The 23,693-nt window shown below is 36.6% G+C and overlaps 2 protein-coding genes across 10 annotated transcripts in view; one reads left to right on the top strand and one right to left on the bottom strand.

The window, feature by feature from the left end:
• ZZZ3 (zinc finger ZZ-type containing 3) overlaps positions 1-21,181 on the top strand; it is a 102,262-nt gene extending 81,081 nt beyond the window's left edge. For 5 of the 7 annotated variants that reach the window (XM_087866018.1, XM_087866021.1, XM_045801978.2 and 2 more), the window contains 9 exons: positions 1,488-1,635; positions 1,720-1,835; positions 2,720-2,791; positions 3,829-3,930; positions 4,539-4,634; positions 6,967-7,119; positions 12,263-12,397; positions 15,027-15,127; positions 15,448-19,060. In XM_087866018.1, coding sequence (XP_087722144.1) covers positions 1,488-1,635; positions 1,720-1,835; positions 2,720-2,791; positions 3,829-3,930; positions 4,539-4,634; positions 6,967-7,119; positions 12,263-12,397; positions 15,027-15,127; positions 15,448-15,592 — 1,068 coding nt within the window. In that variant the 3' untranslated portion in view covers positions 15,593-19,060. Of the gene's footprint in view, positions 1-1,487; positions 1,636-1,719; positions 1,836-2,719; positions 2,792-3,828; positions 3,931-4,538; positions 4,635-6,966; positions 7,120-12,262; positions 12,398-15,026; positions 15,128-15,447; positions 19,061-19,907 lie in introns of those variants that run through there. The other 2 variants (XM_087866020.1, XM_087866019.1) reach the window with 2 other exon arrangements.
• The window catches only part of AK5 (adenylate kinase 5), a 240,236-nt gene continuing 237,722 nt past the window's right edge, over positions 21,180-23,693 (bottom strand). For all 3 annotated transcript variants that reach the window (XM_045801984.2, XM_045801986.2, XM_045801985.2), the window contains one exon: positions 21,180-22,555. In XM_045801984.2, the coding sequence (XP_045657940.1) occupies positions 22,487-22,555 (69 nt within the window). In that variant the 3' untranslated portion in view covers positions 21,180-22,486. The remainder of the gene's footprint in view (positions 22,556-23,693) is intronic.

Below are 23,693 nucleotides of genomic sequence, written 5' to 3'. Positions count from 1 at the left end.
CCATGGCTAACTGGTAGCTGTGGCTCGCTGCTACCGCCCGGCAGCATGAGAGAGTATTGTATTGCATATCACTACCCTGGGACAAGATCAGAATTCAAAATTTGAAGCATGGTTTCTGCTGCATGCATCGCTTTCGCACCATTGTAAAGTTGAAAAATCATAAGTTGAATCATCGTAAGTTGGGTACCATCTGTACTTAATTATTTCTTTAGGTTTACCGTGTTACTTAAACCTAAGCTGTTGACATGTGATCTCTTTGTTTTAGTGGATGCTTAAAAACTCCTAATTGAAATTAAGGAAACTTGTGGTGTATACTGGTATATAGAATGCAAGGAACATTTAAGGCTTATTATTAGCTTCCTTTGCTATTACTGTCATGATTTTAAAAGACACTCTAATGATGCAAAAGTTGAGCCTTACTTAGACTAATGTGTACTATTATGATGATGGTGATAATGTTGTAATATATCATAAGCAAAATAAAAATAAAGAATTCTGTGTCAAACAGTCAAATTGGATTTTGCTTGTCAGTTTCAAGGTTTGACCTGATGTTTTTCTCAACATTTGCTATGGAAAATGTCAAGTACACAGAAGAATTGGAAGTATTGTATAGTTAACACACACATATTCACCGTTAGATTCTATAATTAACATTTTACTATATTTGCTTTATCATGTATGAATCAGTCCTTCATCATTCCATCTTATTTGAAGAATAAATTTCAAAGTTGCAGACATGAACAATTTACACCAAAACACTTCAGGATGTATATTATTAACTAAAATTATTTTTAAAAATTTTTTAAGGTGAGATTTCCACAGAGTGAAATTCAGAGATTCTAATTGTACCATTCTGAGTTCTGACAAAAAACATACACCTATGTAACCCAAATCCCTATCAAAGATATTGATTATAATGATCTGGTTTTAGTAATTATGACAACTTAATGACTTCTCTAAAGGTGGTTGGTTAAGTAACTGAATTCCAAGTAGATTATATGTGTAGTTTTGATTCTCAAGGTGTTATAATTTTTTGTATATGTGATAAGGATTATATATAGTGAAAATAATTATTGTTTTATGAATAAGTCATGAACATGGGGGTATATTTTAAATGAATTGTGTGTCAGGTCTCATCTTTTGCAATCAAACACATTTCATATGCTGTTCTTAAAGATAAAAACCTTTGTTTTGTTATTAATGTTTAAAGTGTATTAGTGATAAAGTGTAGTATGTCTGTGTAGTTCAGCTTTAGAGCTATCTCTAAAAATAGTGCTAATGTCTTATTAAATTCATTCTTCCTCTACTTGTTATCATTTTACTCTTTAATGTTTGGATGATATTAACTTTATTGGCTTTTGGATTCAAACAATGAACAGAAATGCCTAGTTGATGGTAATTTGGATTTGGAGTCCTCTGAAAATTTGGCTGTAGTAGATAATTTTTTGAATTAAATTTAGACTGTCACTTTATTTTTTTTCTCCCAGGCTGATATAGGGCTTCCATATCCACAGAGAGTTGTTCAGTTGCCTGAGATTGTATGGGACCAATATACCAATAGCCTTGGGAACTTTGAAAGAGAATTTAAAAATCGTAAAAGACATACTAGGAGAGTTAAGCTAGTTTTCGATAAAGGTAAGAAATTACATGATAAGAATTTAAATAGAGAAATATCTGGCAGTCTTGCTTTCATAATCCTATACATGGTCTTCTTTTTAGTAGGTTTACCTGCTAGACCAAAAAGTCCTTTAGATCCTAAGAAGGATGGAGAGTCCCTTTCATATTCTATGTTGCCTTTGAGTGATGGTCCTGAAGGCTCAAACAGTCGTCCTCAGGTAAACAGTATAAAGCTTTGGAGCAGGAAAATTTGAACTATAGGCAAAGTATTTTAACATTTCCTGGTTTATATTCTTAAAATAAGCAGTCTTTCACTGAATATAGTGGGGACATGAACTTTGAAGTTAAGAGAAACCTGGGTTGGAATCTCAGCGCTACTAGCTGAGAATGTCAGATGTCATTTATATTAAAGCCTCCAAGCTGCAGTTTCCTTTTATATGAAATGTGATTAAAATTATTTGTGTTGTAGAGTTGTATGAAGGTTAAACAAGTAGTACATGTGACATGCCCCGTACAGTGTGTGACATGTAATCTTTACTCTAAAAATAAGAGGTCTGTGCAGTGTAATTTAACCAGGATTTGAGTCCTGGCCTTGCCACTAGTAGTTAGATGAACCGTAATAGACATGTGGGTTCAGAATGGAAAAGTAACATTTCTTTTTCTTTAAAATGAAGTTGCTGTCATCTATACTATAGGATTGCTAGGAATATAAAAACCAAATGAAGTGAAGGAATGTGAAAACATTTTGTAAACGATAAAAAAAATACACATTAAATAATGAATTTACTGAAATATTTTGAAATTAATTAAAAAATTCCACAATATAGGGGTGCCTGGGTGGCTTTGTTGGTTAAGCGTCTGCCTTTGGCTCAGGTCATGATCTCAGGGTCCTGGGATTGAGCCCCACACGGGGCGCCCTGCTCAGCGGGGAACCTGCTTCTTCCTCTCCCTCTGCTGTGCTCCTTGCTTGTGCTTGTGCTCTTTCTCTCTCAAATAAATAAATAAAATCTTAAAAAAATTTTTTTCCACAGTATGTGTTTTATTTAGCTAAGTCAAATGGTAGTCTTTGTTATTTTTGACAAAAGCCCTGTTTTATATGCAGATGATAAGAGGACGCCTTTGTGATGATACGAAACCTGAAACATTTAACCAACTGTGGACTGTTGAAGAACAGGTAATATTTCTAAATTGTGTAGGTTAAAGAAAAAAGGTGCAGGTTATAGTCAGTATTATGACTAAAGTATATATTGTTGTAGATGATCCCTCTTAACTAAGAACTGAAAATATTAAACTTACTTCTGTATACTTTTTTTTTTTTTTTGCACACTTCAAGAATTTTGGATTTTGGGAATATATGAATTCCAGTTTGGGGATGATTTTTAAAGAAGGAATCTGGGTTATAGGAAGGGGATTGAAAAAGATAGTGAAATGGGTGGAATAAAGTTTTTGTAATACAGTTTTGGAAGAGAGAAAAACCTGGGACCAAGTAAAGCAGTGCCTGAGAGTAAATTCTTGTTTTTGTTATGGAGGGGAGCTGACAAAGCCACGCCAGAGAATTCTGTTGGCAGTTTGGCGTATGGCTAGGATTATTCATGGCTAAGGTTTGTGACCCATCTCTGTTTCTTACAAGGATTAACCCCAGAGCTATAATGAGTTCAGCGGTTTATGAAAAGCTTTAGGAAATTCATTTCAAGCATTCAGATTATTCTGCATTTTTAGAACTGCGGGACAATTTAGGGGCTAGGTACGAATTTAAAAATCAAATATTTGAATGGAAGACCAACAAAGGAAGGAAAGTCTCTTTAAGTATTTTGTCTAAATCTGAACGAATTTAGATGTTTTTGTCAAATCTATAGGGGCAAGCCCATACATAGTCTAGCAAGAAAAAATGGTCATTGGAAATCATTAAGATGTATAAAGTATTATTAATTAATTAAATTTGGGGGGTGCTATGTTTTTACTTAAAGGAATAGAATATCTTAAAAAGGTTTTCCATAGGTTTATCCTCTAACCTCATTTTTCCTGTGAAGTCTTAAGTTCCTTACTAGAAATTTTTCCTACTATGAGGATTTCTAGTGATCTAACCCTGCATAGTTGGGGAGGGAGATAGTTTAAAAGGCAGTGTGAATGTATTTATTCATTTATATAAATGTATCTATTAATGAAGCTCAGTATTAAACTTTATTAAATTTGGTCTTCGGTTTGTCTTAGAAAAAGCTTGAACAACTACTCCTGAAATACCCTCCTGAAGAAGTAGAATCTCGACGTTGGCAGAAGATAGCAGATGAACTGGGCAATAGGACAGCCAAACAGGTAATTGAGGATTTGGCCTCGTATTGTTGGCATGTTTTTGATAGTTTTTTAATGAAGGATAATGCAACTGACATCAGCAAATCTGCTACATCATTTTTAGCTACACAATGCTATAATATGTGGTTGTTTTGTTTTTAAAATTGTATATTTTGTGTTGATTTCTGAAACAACTTGAGATAATCCTGCTTCAATCATTACTGAAAAATAAGAATGTAATGTACTTTTTTAGTTAGATTAGGCTAATAGGTTTGTGACATACTTCGGAAGTATTCTCTGGTTGTCTTTCTAAAAAAAAAATCTAGCAGTTTTCTTCATATTACCATTGAGATTAATAGATATGTTTTTAATGGTATAAGCATGAGTGTTCACTAGTTGAAAATATGTATTTAGCTTTGGAGTCAAGCACATTTCCTATATTTTAATGATTTTTTGTCTAGACTTTAAATTATAAGTGTGTTTGTTGGCAGTTTAAAATTATTTCTAGGTTTATGATAAATTTTAAATTGTTAGCATTCATTAAGATACACAGGTATATTTTAATTTAAAAAAAACTATTCAGGTATTGCATGTCTTATAATTATGTTAAATGGTTTGTCATATTTCTTTAGGTTGCCAGCCGAGTGCAGAAATATTTCATAAAACTAACTAAAGCTGGCATTCCAGTTCCAGGCAGAACACCAAACTTATATATATACTCCAAAAAGGTAAAAGAAAATAGAGAAAGTAAACTTTAGACCTTAGATTAAACTTATCAAAGTCAGAATTGCTACGTAAAAGTGTATACATTTATCAGAACAAAGTTGTTTTATTTTTAAAATCTGACTTACTCTAATCATTTTGTTTACTGGGCGGCATGGACACAGGATAGGATTCTGTTGTTGCTACTCCATGAAATTGAATGATCTTTATGTTCATTATTTTCTTAAGAATAGGTGAGTTTATGTGAATGGGTGCTACTGGAAAGATGTAGAGTGTGACTGTATATCAGAAAGGCCTTTGTAATGTTAAAAATTTTAGGGTGTTTGACTCTTCAATAAACACAATCAATTTGTTCTTAGATACGCTACATAAATCCAAAAATAGAAATGTTTATTAAAATACATTACTTAATCCTCACTACAATTCTAGAAGTATAGGTAGTGTTATCACTTTTAATTTACTCCTAATAATATTAATAGCTAGCTTTTATTCTTATTATTGAATGTTCTATGTCAGGTACTGTTATAAAGACTTTTTTTTTTTTTAGAGAAGGGAAGAGAGGAAGAATGGGGGGGGTGGGTTGGGGCAGAGAGGGAGGAAGGGAGAGGATCCCAAGCAGGTTCCATGCCCAGCATGAAGCTGACACGGGGGTCGATCCCACGATCCTGAGTTCATGACTTGAGCTGAAAGCAAGAGTCAGACACTTTTAACTAACTAAGCCACCCAGGCACCCCTGCAGCGTTTTTATAGATGAGAAAACTAGGCGTTGGGGGACCTGGCTGGTTCAGTAGATAGAGCATGTGACTTGATCACAGGGTTGTGAGTTTGAGCCCCCTGTTAGGTGTAGAGATTACTTAAAAATACAGCCTTAAAAACAAAAACAAAAACAAAAACTAGGCCTTAAGGTAAATGGAGTCAGGTGTCTAGTCATAGCTAATTAGTCTGAGAACCATTGACCTCTGATTCTGATCCCAGGCCTTTTCCGCTATTCTCTGACACTCTTTACAGTGAAAAAGCTGTTACCCTTTTCCTACATAGGTCACTGCATCAAATGGTAGCCAATTTTTTGCTTTAATTATATAGACTAAGGCACACAATTGGCCTCTTTCATTTCCTTAGTAAATGATCCTGATATTTCCTCTCCACCACCACTGCCACCCTTCACATAAGAAGCTAAGAGCATATCTAATGTTGTTACCCTTCCTTATTGAAGCTTCCTTATTGTTTTACGTGATTTTACATTAAGAATATTACCTGTACAGCTCCATGTTTTACAAGTTTTGTGTTTTGTCTTTTTACCAAGCTTTGGAAGCTTGTTTTAATTTGTCATTTGATTTAAATATTTTGGATCCCCCCTCCAAATATAGCATTACTTATATCAAATATATAGAGTTTATCCTATAACTTTGGAATGTTGGAACGTTGATATTTAATTTAACAGCTCTAATTTTCATGGTTAATTTCCAAGTTAACTTTAGATGCGTTGGGCACCTTATATTTTCACATCTAAGACTAGTAATGATAACAAAGGAATACTAAAGAAACCTAAATGTGTTCCTTCTTTTGGGTACACCGAATTTTAAGTTAGCGTTTTGACTACAGCGATCTAGCCCAGCCACTGACACAGTGATTTTTTGCCATGGTTAGAGTTTAAATCTTGAAACAGATGAAGTGATGGTTCTGCCTGTAGCTGAGATTGTTCTTTGTGGCTCTACTGTCTATGAAGAGAGGCAGTCTTTGCAGTGGTTTGAGAGTGAGGGCTTTGATCCCACACAGGCTTAGTTTGTAATCTTGGTTCTACCACTGTCTGGCTGCAGCACCGTGAACAAGAAACTTAACCTCCATCTTTAAATTAGAGGTGATAGTAACTATTTCATAGGAATTGTAAGGATTAAATGACATTGACATACAGTAAACAGTCAGTGTTAGATAATATTTTTAGACATTCATCATGTTGCGGAAGGTTTTTTTTACTTGATTGTTTATATCTGTCTTAGGCTATGTCATCCTGCCTGATTTATAAGATGACTCTAAGAGGAGTGTTCAGCATTTGAATATCAAGAGTGTGATCAATGCTGGGGATCCAAATACAAGCTAGATAGCATGTGATCCATTGCACTGTTGTTGGGATAGTCCCCCTACATTTTTCTTTTATCTAGTTGTGCTTTAAAATTCCAGGTAATATAGAAAAAAACCCCACATAAGACTATGCTGAAGGATAGAGCTGAAATCCTTTTAGTAGATAGACTTGGAGGGAAGTGGTAGTTATATTTGAGTGTCTTTGATTCTTTTAATGATTTTCCAATTTCTCAATTAAAAATTTGTTTTCTCACTTAGTCTTCAACAAGCAGACGACAGCACCCCCTTAATAAGCATCTGTTTAAACCTTCCACTTTCATGACTTCCCACGAACCACCAGTATATATGGATGAAGATGATGACCGATCCTGTTTTCATAGCCACATGAACACTGCTATTGAAGAGGCATCAGTAAGTTACCTGTTTATATAAAAATATATATTTGTCTATGTGTTATACTGATCGGTACAGAATGAGAGCACTAGAATTTTTAAAGTATTCCTACTCTTCAGAGAATGTTGGTTTCTTTTAATTACCAGTCAGATTTATGGGCTTTTTAAAGAACAATATATTGTTAAAAACAAAAACAATACATTGTTAAATTGTTATGTATTAATAAAATATATCATTATATTATTATATATTTATATATAACATGTAAATGAGAGGAAACTTAAAAGATATGCAAAAATAGAATAGTGTAATAAATTATATATATAATAATAAATTTTTTAAACATATGCAAAAATAGAGTAATAGAATGAACCCCCATGCACCTATCACCCAACTTCAATAGTTATCAGCTTGTTGCAATCTTATTTTCATCTCCACTTCTTACCCACCTCATATCCATCCTGGGTTATTTTGAAGCAAGTCCCAGACATAACAGAATATTATTATCATGTTTATAAAAAGGTAATTCTTTATATGATCAAACATGCGCTCAGTTCACATTTCCCCAGTCATAAATTGCAATAGATTTCCTCCTTTCCTCCTTCCCTTCCCACCCCACTTTTATCCTCTTAGAACTTTTTTGTTGAAAAACTAGGTCATTAGAATTTAACCACTGTTTTGTATTTTGTTTGCTTCTGCTTGGTGTCAGTTATTCTTTGTGTTCCCTGAATTTTCTGTAAGTTGATAGTAGGTCTAGATAAGTAGTGTCACTTAGAAATTGTTTTTCTGCTCCCTGAATTTTCTGTAAACTGAAAGTAGGTCTAGACAATTGACCAGATTTAGATTTGTTTTTTGGGTTTTTCTTTTTTTTTAGATTGATTTATTTGAGACAGTGAGCGAGCGAGCACAGGGTGTAGGAGCAGAGTGGGGGAGAGAGAGAGTTTTAAGCAGACTCCATGCTGAGCTTGGAACCTGACACAGGGCTCGATCTCGCGACCCTGAGATCACGACCTGAGCTGAGACCAAGAGTCAGACTTTATTTATTTATGTATGTATGTATGTATGTATGTTTGTATGTATTTATTTATTTGAGAGAGTGAGCACAAGCCAGGGGAAGGGCAGAGGAAGAGGGAGAAGCAGACTCTCTGCTGAGCAGGGAGCTCAGTGCGGGGCTCTATCCCAGGACCCTGAGATCATGACCTGAGCCGAAGGCAGATGTTGAGGCACCCATGTGCCCCAAGAGTCAGACTCTTAACAGACTGCGCCACCCAGATTTGTTTGTTAGGGTGAGTAGGACTACTTCATGTGTACTTTCATCAGTCTTTTTTTTTTTTTTTTCTTTACATAGTAGCCTTTGATCATTGCCTGGACTCTTTAATTCATTCGATGTTACACGATAGTGATATTCTTTCATTTCTTCATTATTTGTTTGATAGAATATTCTGTGAAGTAACTGCCTCTTCACCAACTATTTGATTACCTGAAGGTGCATATGAAAAAGGCAATATAACTGCTTGATTGTTGCCTTTATTTTCTTAATTTTAAAATGTTTGAGGGGCACCTGGGTGGTGCAGTTGGTTAAGCATCTGACTCTTGATCTTAAACTTAGGTCTTAATCCCAGGGTTGTGAGTTCAAGTCCCACGTTGGGCTCCACACTGGGCATGGAGCCTACCTGAAAAAAAAGAAGCAGCAGCAGTACTTTATTTAGATTTGGAGTTTAAGTGGAAGAACTCTAAAGAAGTGGTAGTCAAGTTGGCATTAAAGGATGAACAAAATTTAGCCAGGTGAGGAGTAGATTAATATATGTAGTAGATTGAATTTGATGTAACTTTTGTTTGGTTGATTTAATTTATTTATTTTTAAATGAGTACCAGTTTAAATCATTCTGATTATTTTGAAATAGCTATTCAGATGTGTATTTATGAAGCCTCTAGTTGTAGAATTCACATATTTCAGCTTCTCTTCAGAAAAGCAATATTTAGAGAGAGAATATGATTACAGGTATATACTTCCATACAGTTTTAAAATCTGTACACCATTTTAGCCTCATTTGAAATTAGTCATAGTATTTTCCCTTTAGGTAAACTTGAAAAATGATTATAACAAGGAACTCTGTTTATGGGTATTTAAAAAAATTTTTAATTGTGATAAATACATATAATCTTAAATTTACCATCTTAACTAGTTTTAAGTGTATAGTTCAGTAGTGTTAAGTACATTCTCATTTTTGTGCAACCAATCCCCAGAACTCTTTAATTCCTGGAAAAATAAAACTCAGAGCCATTTAATAGCATCTCCCCATTGCCTCCTCCTTCCAGCCCCTGGCAGCTAACATTCTACTTTGTTTCTATGAATTTGGCTGCTCTGGGTACCTCATACAAGTGGAATCATGCAGGTTTTATCCTTTCTTGACTGGCTTATATCACTTAACATAGTATATTGAAGATTCATCCATCTTGTAACATATATCACTATTTCCTTTCTTTTTAAAGCTGAATAATATTTCGTGGTATGTATATACCATGTTTTGGTTATCGGTTAATCTGTCAGTGGACACAATTTGCTTTCACCTTTTGGCTATAGAGAATAATGCTGCCATGAACATAGGTGTACAAGTATCTGTTTGAATCCCTGCATTCAGATCTTTCGGGTATATATCCAGAAGTGGAATTGCTGGATCCATGTTAATTCTACATTTAATTTTTGAGGAACCGACATAACTGTTTTCTGTAGTGGCCAGAACATTTTACTTACTCACCAACAGTGCACAAGGGTTTCAGTTTCTCTATATCCTTGCCAACACTTGTTATTTTCTGGGTTTTTTGTTTTTGTTTTTGATAGTGGCCATCTTGCTGGTGGTGAGGTGATTTAACTTTTCTTAGTCTTATTGACCAAATTTAAAAGTATCCTTAGACCTAAAATGCAAATTAAAAATTTTGGCAGAGTTTTTACTCTGTATCTGCTTAAAATATATCTGAATTTAATAAATTTCATTATAAAATTTCTTACCCTGTTATTTAGTTAGGCCACATGATATTCAGTAGTGTTACATATTTATTACATTATTTATGTTGTCATTCTCAGTGCTGACATAGGAAGGCAGTAGCTATAATTTAACATCTTTAATTAACAAAAATTTGAAATGGGTGACATAGTGTGAGATAAGGTAGGTGAAGTGTGAGATTGTAAAGAATCTTTCGTTATCTGAGGACTTTGGACTTGTTTCTGTAGACAGTCAGAAAGCCATTTGGGAGATTTTAAGCCATGGTGGGGCTTGAGGAAGGAGTGGATACTCTAGAGGAGCAATTTGAAAGATTTTATTTTATTTTTTTTAAAGATTTTATTTAGGGGCACCTGGGTGGCTCAGTCATTAAGCATCTGCCTTCAGCTCAGGGCGTGATCCCAGGGTCCTGGGATTGAGCCTTGCATTGGGCTCCCTGCTCTGCTGGGAGCCTGCTTCTTCCTCTCCCACTCCCCCTGCTTGTGTTCCCTCTCTCGCTGTCTCTTTATTTTTTTAATTTATCTTTAAAAAAAATAAAGAATTTTTTTATTTATTTGACAGAATAAGCAAGGGGAGCGTCAGGCAGAGGGAGAGGGAGAAGCAGGCCCCCCATGGAGCAGGGAGCCCACTGTGGGGCTCAATCTCAGGACCCCAGGATCATGACCTGAGCCAAAGGCACATGCTAACTGACTGAGCCACCCAGGCGCCCCTGAAAGATTTTAGAAAGCATTAAGTGGTGATAGATTTTGTTGGATTAGATAAAAGAATGAAAAATTAAGACTAACTCTTAGATTTAGGCCTTAGGCTGCTGTGTGTATAAGGTGTTAGTTAAATATTCAGAAAAATCTGGGCTCAAATCACTTGACTTTGCAACTAAGTATGTGACCTTGGGTAAATGTTATAATTTCTATAAACACCAGTTTCTTTGACATAAAAGAAATTTGTAGTTAATAATACCTAACATGAGCCGGAGGAATGGGAGAGACAGGAGTTGTCTGGACCAGAATTGGTAGAATATGGATGGGGTCAGTGAATTGGAGATGCTTATAGAAGCATTGTGGAAATTAGTGACCATGGGATCAGTCATGAGGTAGCAAAGGAAAGAAATCGATCATTGATAGCAGAGCACAAATAAATTGGGAGAATAAGTCGAAAGCATTTAGTGGTTCACCTATCAACTTCAACCTCCTATATTTATGTAGTTTTTAGTATTCATTTTTTTAAATGCTCTATTCTAAATAATCATCTTTGTAATTTAGTTTATCCCCTTGGGTAAGTCAGGAATGTACTGCCTTGGTCATCGGCACTACGGAGCAGAGATTGGTTTGCTCATTGTAAAGAAAATGTTATATTTACTTGAGGAAGCGTGAAAGTCTTTTAGAGAAGAGGATCTTCCTGCAGATCAGGTAGAAGTCAATTATAAGGAGTATCTCCAGTAGCCATTAATGTGTTGGGATGGAGTTAAGTCTGCATTTATGTATAACAGAGGTGGGAATCATTCCCTGGTACTTTGTTAGGCGGCCTGCTACAACTCAGTATTACTATTGCATTAAGAAGCCCTCCAGGGTGCCTGGGTGGTGTGGCCAGTTAAGAGGCCGACTCTTGGTTTTGGCTCAGGTTGTGATCTCAGGCTTGTGAGAGCAAGCCCCACGTTGGGCTCTGTGCTGAGGGTGGAGTCTGCTTGGGACTCTTCCTTCTCTCTGTGCCCCTCCACCCCCTCAGATAAATAAATAAATCTTTAAAAAAAAAAAAAAAAGCAGCAGCAGCCCTCCAGAAGTATTAAGTCTAAAATACTGCTAAAAGCACCACTCATTTTCTGTGAGCCCTATAAGGTGATATATCTTAAAAGTGAAAAATATTTTGTTAATAGAAAAATAATCTGTGTCAGTATTTTTTTTTCTTTTTTTTAAGATTTTATTTGAGAGAGAGGGAGAGAGAGCATAAGCAGGGGAAGTGGCAGAGAGAGAGGGAGAAGCAGGCTTCCCCGCTGAGCAGGGAGCCCGATGCTGGGCTTGATCCCAGGACCCTGGGATCATGACCTGAGCTGAAGACAGACACTCAACTGACTGAGCCACCCAGGTGCTCCTGTGTCAGTATTTCTTATACTTAGTTCATTTTAATTATCAAACATTTTTGTTTTCTCTTTTATTCTTTACTAGGATGAAGAAAGTATTCCTATCATGTATAGGAATTTACCTGAATATAAGGAGCTATTACAGTTTAAAAAGTTAAAGAAGCAGAAACTCCAGCAAATGCAAGCTGAAAGTGGATTTGTACAACATGTGGGCTTCAAGGTAAATTCTACTGTTTATTCAATTTTTGAAAGGGTGATAAGAGATATTTAAGGTAGGTTCTGGAGCTTTAAATTCCAGACTTCCCAGCACACAGATAAAGGTAAGTTTAGCTCTAGTCTTGTTCATTTAACTGTAGTGTGCTACAGGTACTGATGTTAATAGGTTTATGATTCAATGGAAGAAGACAAACATACAGACATCCATATTTTGAAGTAAAATATGAAATGTTTTTGTCTAGCTATTTCTTTCTTTCTTACTCCCACCTTTCCTGAGATAAACTGACAAAAATTGTATATATTTAAGGTGTATACAATTTGAAGGTACAAAAACAACACCTCACATGATTACCTTTTTTGTATGTATGTGGAGACAACACTTAAGATGTACTCTCTCAGCAAATTCTAAGTATACCGTACTGTATTATTAATCCCATGCTGTACATTAGATCTCCAGAACTTATCTTATAATTGAAAATTTGTATCATTTGACTAACATGCCCCCATTTCTCCCAGCCCCTGTCACCCACTGTTCTACTTTGCTGCTTCTATGAGTTTGAGTTTTTTGTTTTCATATATAAGTGAGATCATATAGCACTTGTTCCTTTCTGTGGCTTATTTTACCCAGCATAAAGTCCTCTACTTCTCACATTGTCATAAATGGCAGGATTTCTATTTTACCTAGCATAAAGTCCTCTACTTCTCACGTAGTAGAAGTGAGAAGCCATAAATGGCAGGATTTCTTTCTGTTTTATGGCTGAATAATATTCCTCTGTGTGTGTGTGTGTGTGTGTGTGTGTGTGACATTTTCTTTATGCTTTCATCCATTGGAGCTATTTCTCTTTTTGTTGCTGTTGTTCTTAGATGAGAAATTTCTCTTCCCCTTCCAGGCTAGTAGAAGTATATCCCTTCATTCCACCAAATTTTGAAATGCCCATTATGTTCCAGGCATATTGCGTAAGTGCTAAGGATTCAGTAGTAAACAGGATTGACTCGGTTTCTGTCCTTACTCTGTTTTCATCTCATAAGGAATTTAGTTAAATTAGTGAAATAGCTGGCTATGACTAGAGAACATACTAGACAGTAGTGAGGTTATTGAGGTGCTTTGGAAATTTGCTGAGGAGTTTAAACTTTCCTTAAAGGGTTGGGGAACCATTGAAGGAGTTTAAGCAGAGAGTAATATGAAATTTACACTTCAGAAAAATCATTCCTATTATATACTATTAGTATTGATAATCTTTGGGAAGGCAGGGGGTTAGAGTGGATAATATCTGACTACTATATTGTTAAATTCTGTAAACGGTAATGTATTCATGTATGTTATTTATGTAATTGAAAAAAATTAATTGACGGAGAAGAAGATCATTCTGGACTTAGTATGGAGAATGGATAAAAAGAAGGCAAGGCTGGAGGCAGAGAGACTGGTTAGAGACTCTTGGTAATTTAGACAAAGGATGAGAATGTCCCCGGCTTGATTGGTGGCTGTGGAAATTGAGAGAGATTTGACAAGTTTGAGAACACTTTGGGCTTTAGAATTGACTGTATTTGGTGAGATTGGAGGAAGTAAAATGAGACCAGGAACTATAGAGTTGCTGGCAGTGGTATACATAAACATACTGATACGTGCTGGGACCAATACACAGAAACTTAAAATTACTATAACTCTGAACCTCTGGCCATTAGCCAGACTCTATTAAATACTTTTTCCTCTAGGTCTTTCCATAGCCCTGCTTCTCCATTAGAAGTTTTCCTAATTGTTATCTCTGGCCTTTCAAGAGGAAACTCACCACTTTAAAAATTTTGCTGAAGACCCAGCTGTGGCTTGTTTACTAATCTGCCAGCCACTCTAGTTGGCCTGATGTGCAAAGAAACTAGAACTGAGATTTATTTCCAAAATTGCCCAGGAGAGACTGAGGGCTACCAGGATACCACCATACTGGGAAAGAGCTAGATCTGCCTTTTCTTTATGATGGGCATTGGTTATTAGGACCTTCAAATTTTGGAGATTAATTCGATAAAAGTGTAGAGAGGATTTTGTGTTCACCTGGGTTCACTAATGATAGCTTTATCAGTAGTTCTGTAATATATTTGTATAGTTTTAACAATGGTATTAAGTCATTGGTTTTCAATCACAGTCATTGTACACTGATCTGAGGTCCCTTTAAAGTAAATAGTTATTAATAATCAAATGTCCAGATTTGCAGGTGATTTACTTAAAATTTTAAAAAGTGAATTAAAGAGTACACTTCTCATGATGAGCACTGAGTAATGTATAGAACTGTTGCATCACTATATTGTATACCTGAAACTAATAGAACATTGTATGTTAACTATACTGGAATTAAAATAAAAAAACTTAAAAAAAATTTTAAAAGTAAATTAAAGCATATTCAAGGTCATCCCTAGTTTATAATGTACGTCTCGCCCACCTGTACTTCCATCTTGAATGGATGGAATTTCTGCTAGTTTGCTAGGAGTCGTACCTGACTTATAATGATTTTCATGTTACACTGTTGTCTAGTGCATGGGGAGAGAGGAGAGGATATTTTTGTGCACATTGTGTGTTTCCCAGCAGGAAAAAAAGGTTTTGGAACAGTGTAGCTTAATACTTTATCTCTCTGAAACTTTTATAGTGTGATAACTGTGGCATAGAACCTATCCAGGGTGTTCGGTGGCACTGCCAGGATTGTCCTCCAGAAATGTCTTTGGATTTCTGTGATTCTTGTTCAGACTGGTAAGTGTTTTCTTCATTATAAGTCTCACATTTGGATAAGTAAAGAGCTTCTCAGCCACTAGTGAATTTGATTTCTAAACTACTTAGAGAATGACCACATTTAGTGGATTAAACTTTGTTGTTGTAGGCAATTAAGAAATTTTCTTTAATTATACATCTCAAGTAACTTTCCATTAGAGATTGTGGTAGATTGATGGATTTAAACAGGTAGAGCTGTGAGGAAGTTTTGTCATGTCTAGACAAAAATGCATCCAATGCCATGTAATGATGTGTCTGTGTGTGTGTGTGTGTGTGTGTGTGTGTGTGTGTTTTCTTTGCAGCCTACATGAAACAGATATTCACAAGGAAGATCACCAATTAGAACCTGTTTATAGGTCAGAGACATTCTTAGACAGAGACTACTGTGTGTCGCAGGGCACCAGTTATAATTACCTTGACCCAAACTACTTTCCAGCAAACAGATGACATGGAAGAGAACATCATATACTAGTCCTCTTCAACACATAGCAATGGTATCATTGTGAATTATGTGCACAGTTTGGAAAGATTCTCTGCTTTCCCTGAAATGACACTCACAGCATGACAGCTTCCTGAGTGTTCTCGTCAAGTCCAGCTCTGCACCGTTGTGGCTCTAGATCACTGTTCAGCCGCTGAACATTCCTGGTGAGCAAAGGGTTTCCCTGGTGAATTTCTCACCACCACCCTAAAGCCTTTTAGGTGGTGATCTTAAATGGGTGAGATGGAAACGAGAGCACACATTAAAGAGAGAGTGAATTCCAAAGGTTTCAAAGAACTTGGTCATAAATAGGATAATGAGAAGACAAAGTATTTATCTTAAAACAGTTTAGTAGCTTTCAGTTTTGTGAAAATAGTTTTCGGCACAGAAGCTGACTTCTTAGACAAAGTTTTAACCAATGATGGTATTTGCTTCTAGGATATACACTTTAAAAGAACTCACTGTCCCAGTGGTGGCCACTGATGGCCTTTAGTAAATCGGAGCTGCTTAACCATATTGATGTCTAATTTCTTTTAACCACAATGAACTGTCCTTATTACCAACAGCGAAGCACTACAGGAGGCAGCTGTGGCATTGCTTCCTTAACCAGCTCATGGTGTGTGAATGTTATAAAATTGTCACTCAGATATATTTTTTAAATGTAATGTTATATAAGATGATCATGTGATGTGTACAAACTATGGTGAAAAGTGCCAGTGGTAGTAACTGTGTAAAGTCTCTAATTCACAACATTAATTCCTTTAAAATACACAGCCTTCTGCCTCTGTATTTGGAGTTGTCAGTGCAACTCATCAAAGAAAACTGCCTAATATAAAAATCATATATATGGTAATAATTTCCCTCTTTTGTAGTCTGCACAAGATCCATAAAAGATTGTATTTTTATTACTATTTAAACAAGTGATTAAATTTAGTCTGCGCAGTGAGCAAGAGTTCACATGCATTCTTTTATACTGCTGGATTTTGTTGTGCATCATTTAAAACATTTTGTATGTTTCTTCTTATCTGTGTATACAGTATGTTCTTGAATAATGTTCATTTGTCAGGAGAACTGTGAGAAATAAACTATGTGGATACTGTCTGTTTATATTATAGAATGCTTGTTGTGACTTCCTTTTGGTTAGATATTGGATTTTTTTTACTAGTGTTAAAACCAAAAAAAAAAAGGTTTTTTTAAGGGGTTGCTTTACCTTTCTGTCCTTTAAGAGTAAGGACTATGATATTATGGAAATGGGTCAAACGTAAGCAGCTCTGTGAAAAGATGGTAATGTTTTCACTCAGTGTGTGCTGAGACACTAAATTAAACTAGGTAACAAAAAGAACACACCATGGTTAAAGAAAAAGGCTATTATTAATGTCCAGATGTGAAAACTATACTTAGGCTGAAACATTTTTACTCTTATTCTTTTTGATGAAAGTAAGCCCCCCTCACGTGTTTAATTTAAACAGATGGTTTTTGAAGATCACTGTATTCACTGGCGATTATTATTGACTATTGGAAGAGATGATATAAATATTCTAAGATTAAATATTAATACCTTATTTTTTAGAGTTTTTTCCCATTTTAAATCAAGGGGACATTACTTACTAGTCCTTCAATATGTTGTGAGGTACTAAAATCACACCTTGAATTTTTTTAATTGAAAAAAGTAATATAATTTTAAATATAGAAATATGAGGGTTTTAAAGTAATATATTGATTAAAGATTACTGATGATGTTGATAAAATATATTGCATCAGAAAGAACAGGAAATGGACTTGTGAGCTTATCCTCTCACCCTGGAATTATTAGTTGGGAGAAGAGGGAACCGTTAACATTTGGGCATTTTGATATTAAATGTTAAGTGAATATGCCAGAAGTTCTACCTTCAACTTGTAGCAAGACAGCAGCACTTGATGGTAACTTCTGTGTTTTTTAGAAATAATATCAGTTAGTTTTGGAGAACCATTCAGGTCCATTCAAGAAGTCCCATAAAGCATAAAGTATGCTCTAGAAGAGGTCTGTATATGATACAGTTCTGATGTAAACAATACACTAAATAAATCCACTTAAATATATTTTTCAAGGGCAGAGATTTTGAGCGGTAAAGAGGATTATTTTCTGCTTGAGTAAAGATGCGTTTATTTTGCATTTTTCAGGTCCAAGCATACAGTCCTCCTGGCTTTAAAATGCTCTAAAGGGTGTAGTAGTAGTAGTAACGTGTTGTCATTTTAATTTGCCGACTGCAGGAATGGGCAAGGCTGTCTTTTGCAAGTAGTCCTTCCATCTCCTGCAAGAAAGTATTGGCTTTGAGAAACAGCGTAGTGACTTGTTAAAAGCATTGTGTGTTAAGTGGTAATCGGTAGGTCAGGTGTATTTCCTGAGATATCTCCAAGTTATTTGCTGAGACCTGAAAGAACTTTGAGTGACCCCTGGAACCACTGTCTAAGGTTCAGGCAGAGGAGGTTTGATTGATGTGGTGTACACTAGTGATAATGGCAAATACGAATTAAGCGCTTACTGTGTGCCAAGCAAGCACATGGTAGCAGCTTTCATTCTCACCACCTAAGGAGAAAGGTGTATTAAATTATCCTGTTTTCATATTAGGAGATCTAGCCAGAGAGGTTAAATAACGTGCTAAAGGTCATATAGTTAGTAAAGTTCAACCTAGACAGATTGCTCCAGAGTCCCTACCCACTTTCTGGAGCAAGAGTATTCCTTTGTGTCAGGTGTCACTAAGGTTTTGGAGGTGGAAGTGTGCAGGGGTTGCTTTTCAGTCTTTTTTTCTGTTGTGGTGTGGTTCCTAGAGTTACAGACCTGAGCACAGGTCCAGGTCCATAGCACAGAATAGAGAATCAGATCTGTGGGTGGGGGGAAAGTGCTGAAATCGTCGGCCATGCTGAGTTAGAAAACCACACATACGTAGAATTTACACATTCTAATTTGACAGCAAACGTGAGCATGAGGCTTTAGGCAAAGTCTCCTGAGACAATTTGTTTCCATGCATGTTTGGTGCCTCTCACTTAACCTAATAGTATGCCTTATCCAGTTTTCTCCCCTTTCCCCTTTTGTTTAAATTACATTACAGAACACAATTATATACTGAGATATGAAGAACTATTTTTTTTTTTTTAAAGAAAATAGTATATCACAGGTAGTAAGGATAAATACTATTTTGTGAAATTCCTTTTTTAGTTTTAACTGTGGCATGCTATATAAACTGTATTACTTAATGTGGGTAACAGAGTTTGAAAGCCATTGTTCTAGGTGCCCTGGATAGAACTGGAAGTCTCTAAGTAACAAGTAGTTTTTTTTCCACAGAGATTATGGAGGCATTATCCTTTTTAGATTGTAAAGTATTTTTGCTTCTTAACCTTAAGAAAATACGCTTCTGTTGATATGATTCCCTCCTCAGTGACTTTTTTTTTTTTTTAAACTTTTAATGTAGCCAATTAAATGGGTTTTTGAGAGTGGTATCACATTTAGCTCCATGAGGACAGAGACCATCTGTGTCTGTCTGTATCCCTATGGCCTGCCTGGCTCTTAGATTTTCAGTAAATATTTATTGGTAGTATGATTAGTGTTTCGATGAGTTACATTTTTTCTCCAGAATGGTAGGAGAGACCACTTATGTCTGAGTGTGTCTGTGAGTACCTGTTGTGGGGCCCTTTAGAGGGCCTGCCCCAGGAGATCTTTCCAGGGCTCTGAGAGGACTGAAGAATTGCATCCTATCTTCGCTGGAGGATGTGGTTCAACCCTGGGTGGCTGAGAAGATGTTTCTCTCTGGGTCCCCCATTAGGCCATATATCTTGATTCTCTGCCATGTTTTTAGAGTGAAAGGGCCCTAGAGTGGCAGTTCTGGGTCCCAGTCCCAATTGTAAGTGAGGCACTCATCAATAATGTTGACTAAATTTATTGAACACTAGAAACTAGTAAATGATTTAAATGTATTATTAACTTGTTTAATCCTCACAACCCCTCTATGAGGGTGCTTATTATTATCTCTGCTATACAGGTGAAATGACTAAGGTTCAGAGGATTTAAATGTTAGCTCTCAATAATAATTGCTATGTGTGGGACTGAGGATATAAAGCTTTGCCCTTACAGAGCTTATAGTCTATTGCAGAAGAATAGCAGTAAACAAGTACATATAAAATATTACGTAAAGTTAAGCAGAGATAAATGCTGTGAAGAAAAATAACGTTTGAAGAAAAATGATGGAAGAATGGGGACCTGTCATTTTATTTTTTATTTTTTTAAGATTTTATTTATTTATTTGACAGAGAGACAGCCAGCGAGAGAGAACACAAGCAGGGGGAGTGGGAGAGGAAGAAGCAGGCTCCCAGTGGAGGAGCCCGATGTGGGGCTCGATCCCACAACGCCGGGATCATGCCCTGAGCTGAAGGCAGACGCTTAACGACTGCGCCACCCAGGCGCCCCTGGGGACCTGTCATTTTAGATGGAATAATGAAAGAACGTCTTGGTGACAAGTATAAATTTGAACAGAGACCTGGACGGAGTGAGGGAATTAGCTTGTGGATAACCTCGTGGAAGAGGCAGAAGGGTAGCAACAAGGGTCCTGATGGAGCAAAGAGCTTGGCTTGTTCAGGCAACATCATGAGGGCCAGTGTAGCTTGAGCCATATGAGCAAGCGGAGAGTGTAGTTGATGGGGTGATACAGGGTACAGGGCCAGAGCAGGTGAGGTCTTGAGTGTGGACCACTGTAAAGGAGTTTGGATCATGTTTGATGTCTTATTTACATAACACACAAGGTCTTTTGGTAGGCAGACACCTCTGAGATCCTTTCCTGCTTTAAAATCCTGTGACTTTAAAGTAGTAAGGTCATTTCAAGCCATCCATATCAGTAACGTGTTTTAGCAGTCTGTTGTATCTCTAGATACTTTTCAGGGGCAAAGCTGTTTACCCCTACAGGTTTGTTTGTTTGTTTTTCCAAGTGGGCAGCCAGCTGCAGCCGTAAAAGCCGTGGCTGGCCCTGTCTGCTGCCCTGCTATCTCATTTCCCTTACTCAAGCTGTCAGAGCTGTGGTAGGCATGGACTGTGTTTGCCAATATGTGGTATATGTTTAAAGAATATTAATCCCTACAGAGAGTCATTTTGTGTTTTTGGCATAAATGATAATTTTCATCCTCTAACTCTCTCTAATTTGCTGAAATGCTCCTTGTGCCCCCCTATAGACAGTGTGACAACTGGGGTAGTAATGAAGGATTTGACAACCGTGTAAGTTGTAGGAACATGCCCCTTTTTGGTAATAGAGGCATAATTGTAACCAAAGAAGTTAAATTTCTTCTTTAGCAAACACTGACATTTCTGTTTAAGAATGACTGCTAGAGCAAAAGGAAATACAAAATTACCATGTATCATAAGTACACTGAGAATTCTCTCTGTAATAGCTCAAAACTGACCTATGGCCAAAATTAAAACCATATGAGGATATCCTAAATCTCAACTATAACTGTGTTTGCTTCTAATTCTGTTTGGAATAAGGCTCAAGTGCTTTCCAGAATGATGTGAGTTACAAATAAATAGAAAAAGAGTTTTGTTGTGTTCCATTTATTTTATTTGTACATATTCATTTCAAAAAAAAATGACTTTAAAAATACAATTCTGTCCCAGAACTGGATCCTTATCAGCACAACCACTGAAGGGAAAAAAAAGTCATGCAAACTGAAACTGTGGTCTTTTGTAGTGACTGAATGGAAGATGCAGTTATTCCAGTAGAATATATAAGAAGCTCTGATATGGCAACTGATAGCACAAAAGAGAACCCAGACTTCACTGGTTTGAAGCAAGGAAAACACAAGTTTACATATAGATGTGACAAGGTTTGCATAGCCCTGTTAAAGGCCTGTATGAAACAAATGTAGCACTGGGGCCTGTTAAGCGTCATACACTGACATGCCTCTCCCACCCACATCAGTTTGGTTACTGTTATTTTATCTCTTACTTGCTTGGCAGTAACAATAAGTAAATAGGTGATCATGTGAAATCAACTATAAACTGACATTAGTCCAGTGAATTCAGTAACAAATCACTTCATGCTTTAAAGTTATGTTTGGTCATCGGTATTAATATATTGTTGCTGAAATGCACCACCAGATAGAAAAGAGATTAGGTTAGACAATTTATCCAGTTTGTTTTCTTAGCCATTATGACAACATTCTAAGTAGCCAGTTTCTGAAAAATGAATGGACACCTGCTATTGGTGACTAGTCTGGGTTTTACTGTCTTGGAAAAACTATACAATTTCACATTGTAGTATTTCTTATTTTCAAATTTTCAAATTCAATCAAATTTCTTACCAGTAGTTGGGAGTTGTCAACCCAGTGTCTCTGGCTCTGAGCTACTACTAGTGGATGAGACTTGGGAAAATAGCCACTAGGGGAGATGCCTCAGATGAAGGCCCTTCATCAGGCAATAGCATGTCAGTCTCAGGATGAGGAAGGGAAATGTGCTGGGGAGTTAGGGGCGCTAAACCCCTGCTTGATAGAAACCAAATGGTCAGACTCTAGCGAGTCCTGAGGGCACCACTGACACAGACTGGCACTGCACTGCTGCTCAAACACCAGCAGCTCTGAGGCGCGACCGAGATGACAGAGAAGTGTGCGTGCTGGGGGGCGGACAGCTGTCTGAGTGAGGAAGAAAAGGGTGATCATACGAAATACATCATGCATGATTTCCAGACGCCTCTCAGAAAGGTCAACTTGGGGAGCAAACAGCAATGTTAGGATTGGGGCAGGGGCGGGGGCACAAAAGGTTTAGCTTGAAACATATTGTGTTAAGGGATGAACCTTTTAATTTTCTTTCTGTTTCCACTCTCCTTAATGTACATGCTTTTTTGCCTTCAGAAAATAGAGTCAATAGCTGCACAGAGTTGAAGGAAAACTTCCTCTAGTGTCCCCTCTGCATTTACCTATATTTAAAAGGAAAAAAAAGAGAAAGTTAGTCTTTTTTTTTTTTAAAGATCTTATTTATCTATTTATTTATAGAAAGTGGAAGAGTGTAGGGAGAGGCAAGGGAGAGGGAGAGAGAATCTGAAACCGACTCTGCACTGAGCGTGGAGCTTGACATGGGGCTCGATCCCACAACCCTGAGATATGATCTGAGCCAAACTCAAGAGTTGGACGCTTAACCGACTGAGCTACCGAGGCACCCTAGAAAGTTAGTCTTAAATGTTTGTAGATAAGACCGTTTCTAATAATAAAAAAAAAGAATTACCTGCTCATAACTTGCTGTGCAAAATTTTAAAATGGGAAACCCCAAAACCACAGAGAAAAAAGTGAGGACTTGTTTCAAAACTAGGTTTGTCTAAATTAAAACATCAGTGAGATACCACTACACAGCTATTAGAATGGCCAAAATCCAAAACACACCACCGGATGCTGGTGAAAGTGTGGTGCAACAGAAATGCTGTTGGGAATGCAAAATCTTTGCTGATGGGAATGCAAAATGGTACAGCCACTTTGGAAGATACTCTGGCAATTTCTTACAAATTAAAAATTCTTAACCATATAATCCAAGAATTGTACATCTTGGTATTTACCCAAAGGAGCTGAAAATTCATGTCCACAGAAACACTTGCACACGGATGTTTACAGGAGCTTTATTCATAATTGCCAAAACTTGGAAGAAACTAAGATTTCATTAGGTGAGTGGATAAACTGTGGTATCCAGATGATGGAATGTTATGTAGCACTCAGATGAGTTACCACGCCATGAAAAGACTTGGGGGAAACTTAAATTCCTATTACTAAGTGAAAGAAGCCAATCCGAGGAGGCTACATACTGTACGACATTGTGAAAAAGGCAAAACTGGAGACAGTAAAAAGACTTGAGTTGTGGGGAGAGGAATGAATGGGTGGAATAAAGAGGATTTTTATGATAGTGAAACCTAATGGTGTGTACATGTCATCATATATTTGTCAAAATCCAAATTGAGTGTGAACACAAGAGTGAACCCTAATGTACCCTGGACTTTGGGTGGGAATGACGTGTTGATGTAGGTTCATCGATTTCGACACACTGCGCTTGTGTGGGATGTTGATCGTGGG

The sequence above is a fragment of the Ursus americanus genome, chromosome 12, assembly GCF_024610735.1.
Source record: "Ursus americanus isolate L20-20 chromosome 12, mUrsAme1.1.p, whole genome shotgun sequence".
Taxonomy (NCBI): Eukaryota; Metazoa; Chordata; class Mammalia; order Carnivora; family Ursidae; genus Ursus; species Ursus americanus.
The sequence above is the reverse complement of the archived record's forward strand: the minus strand, read 5'-3'. Positions and strand labels throughout refer to the sequence as shown.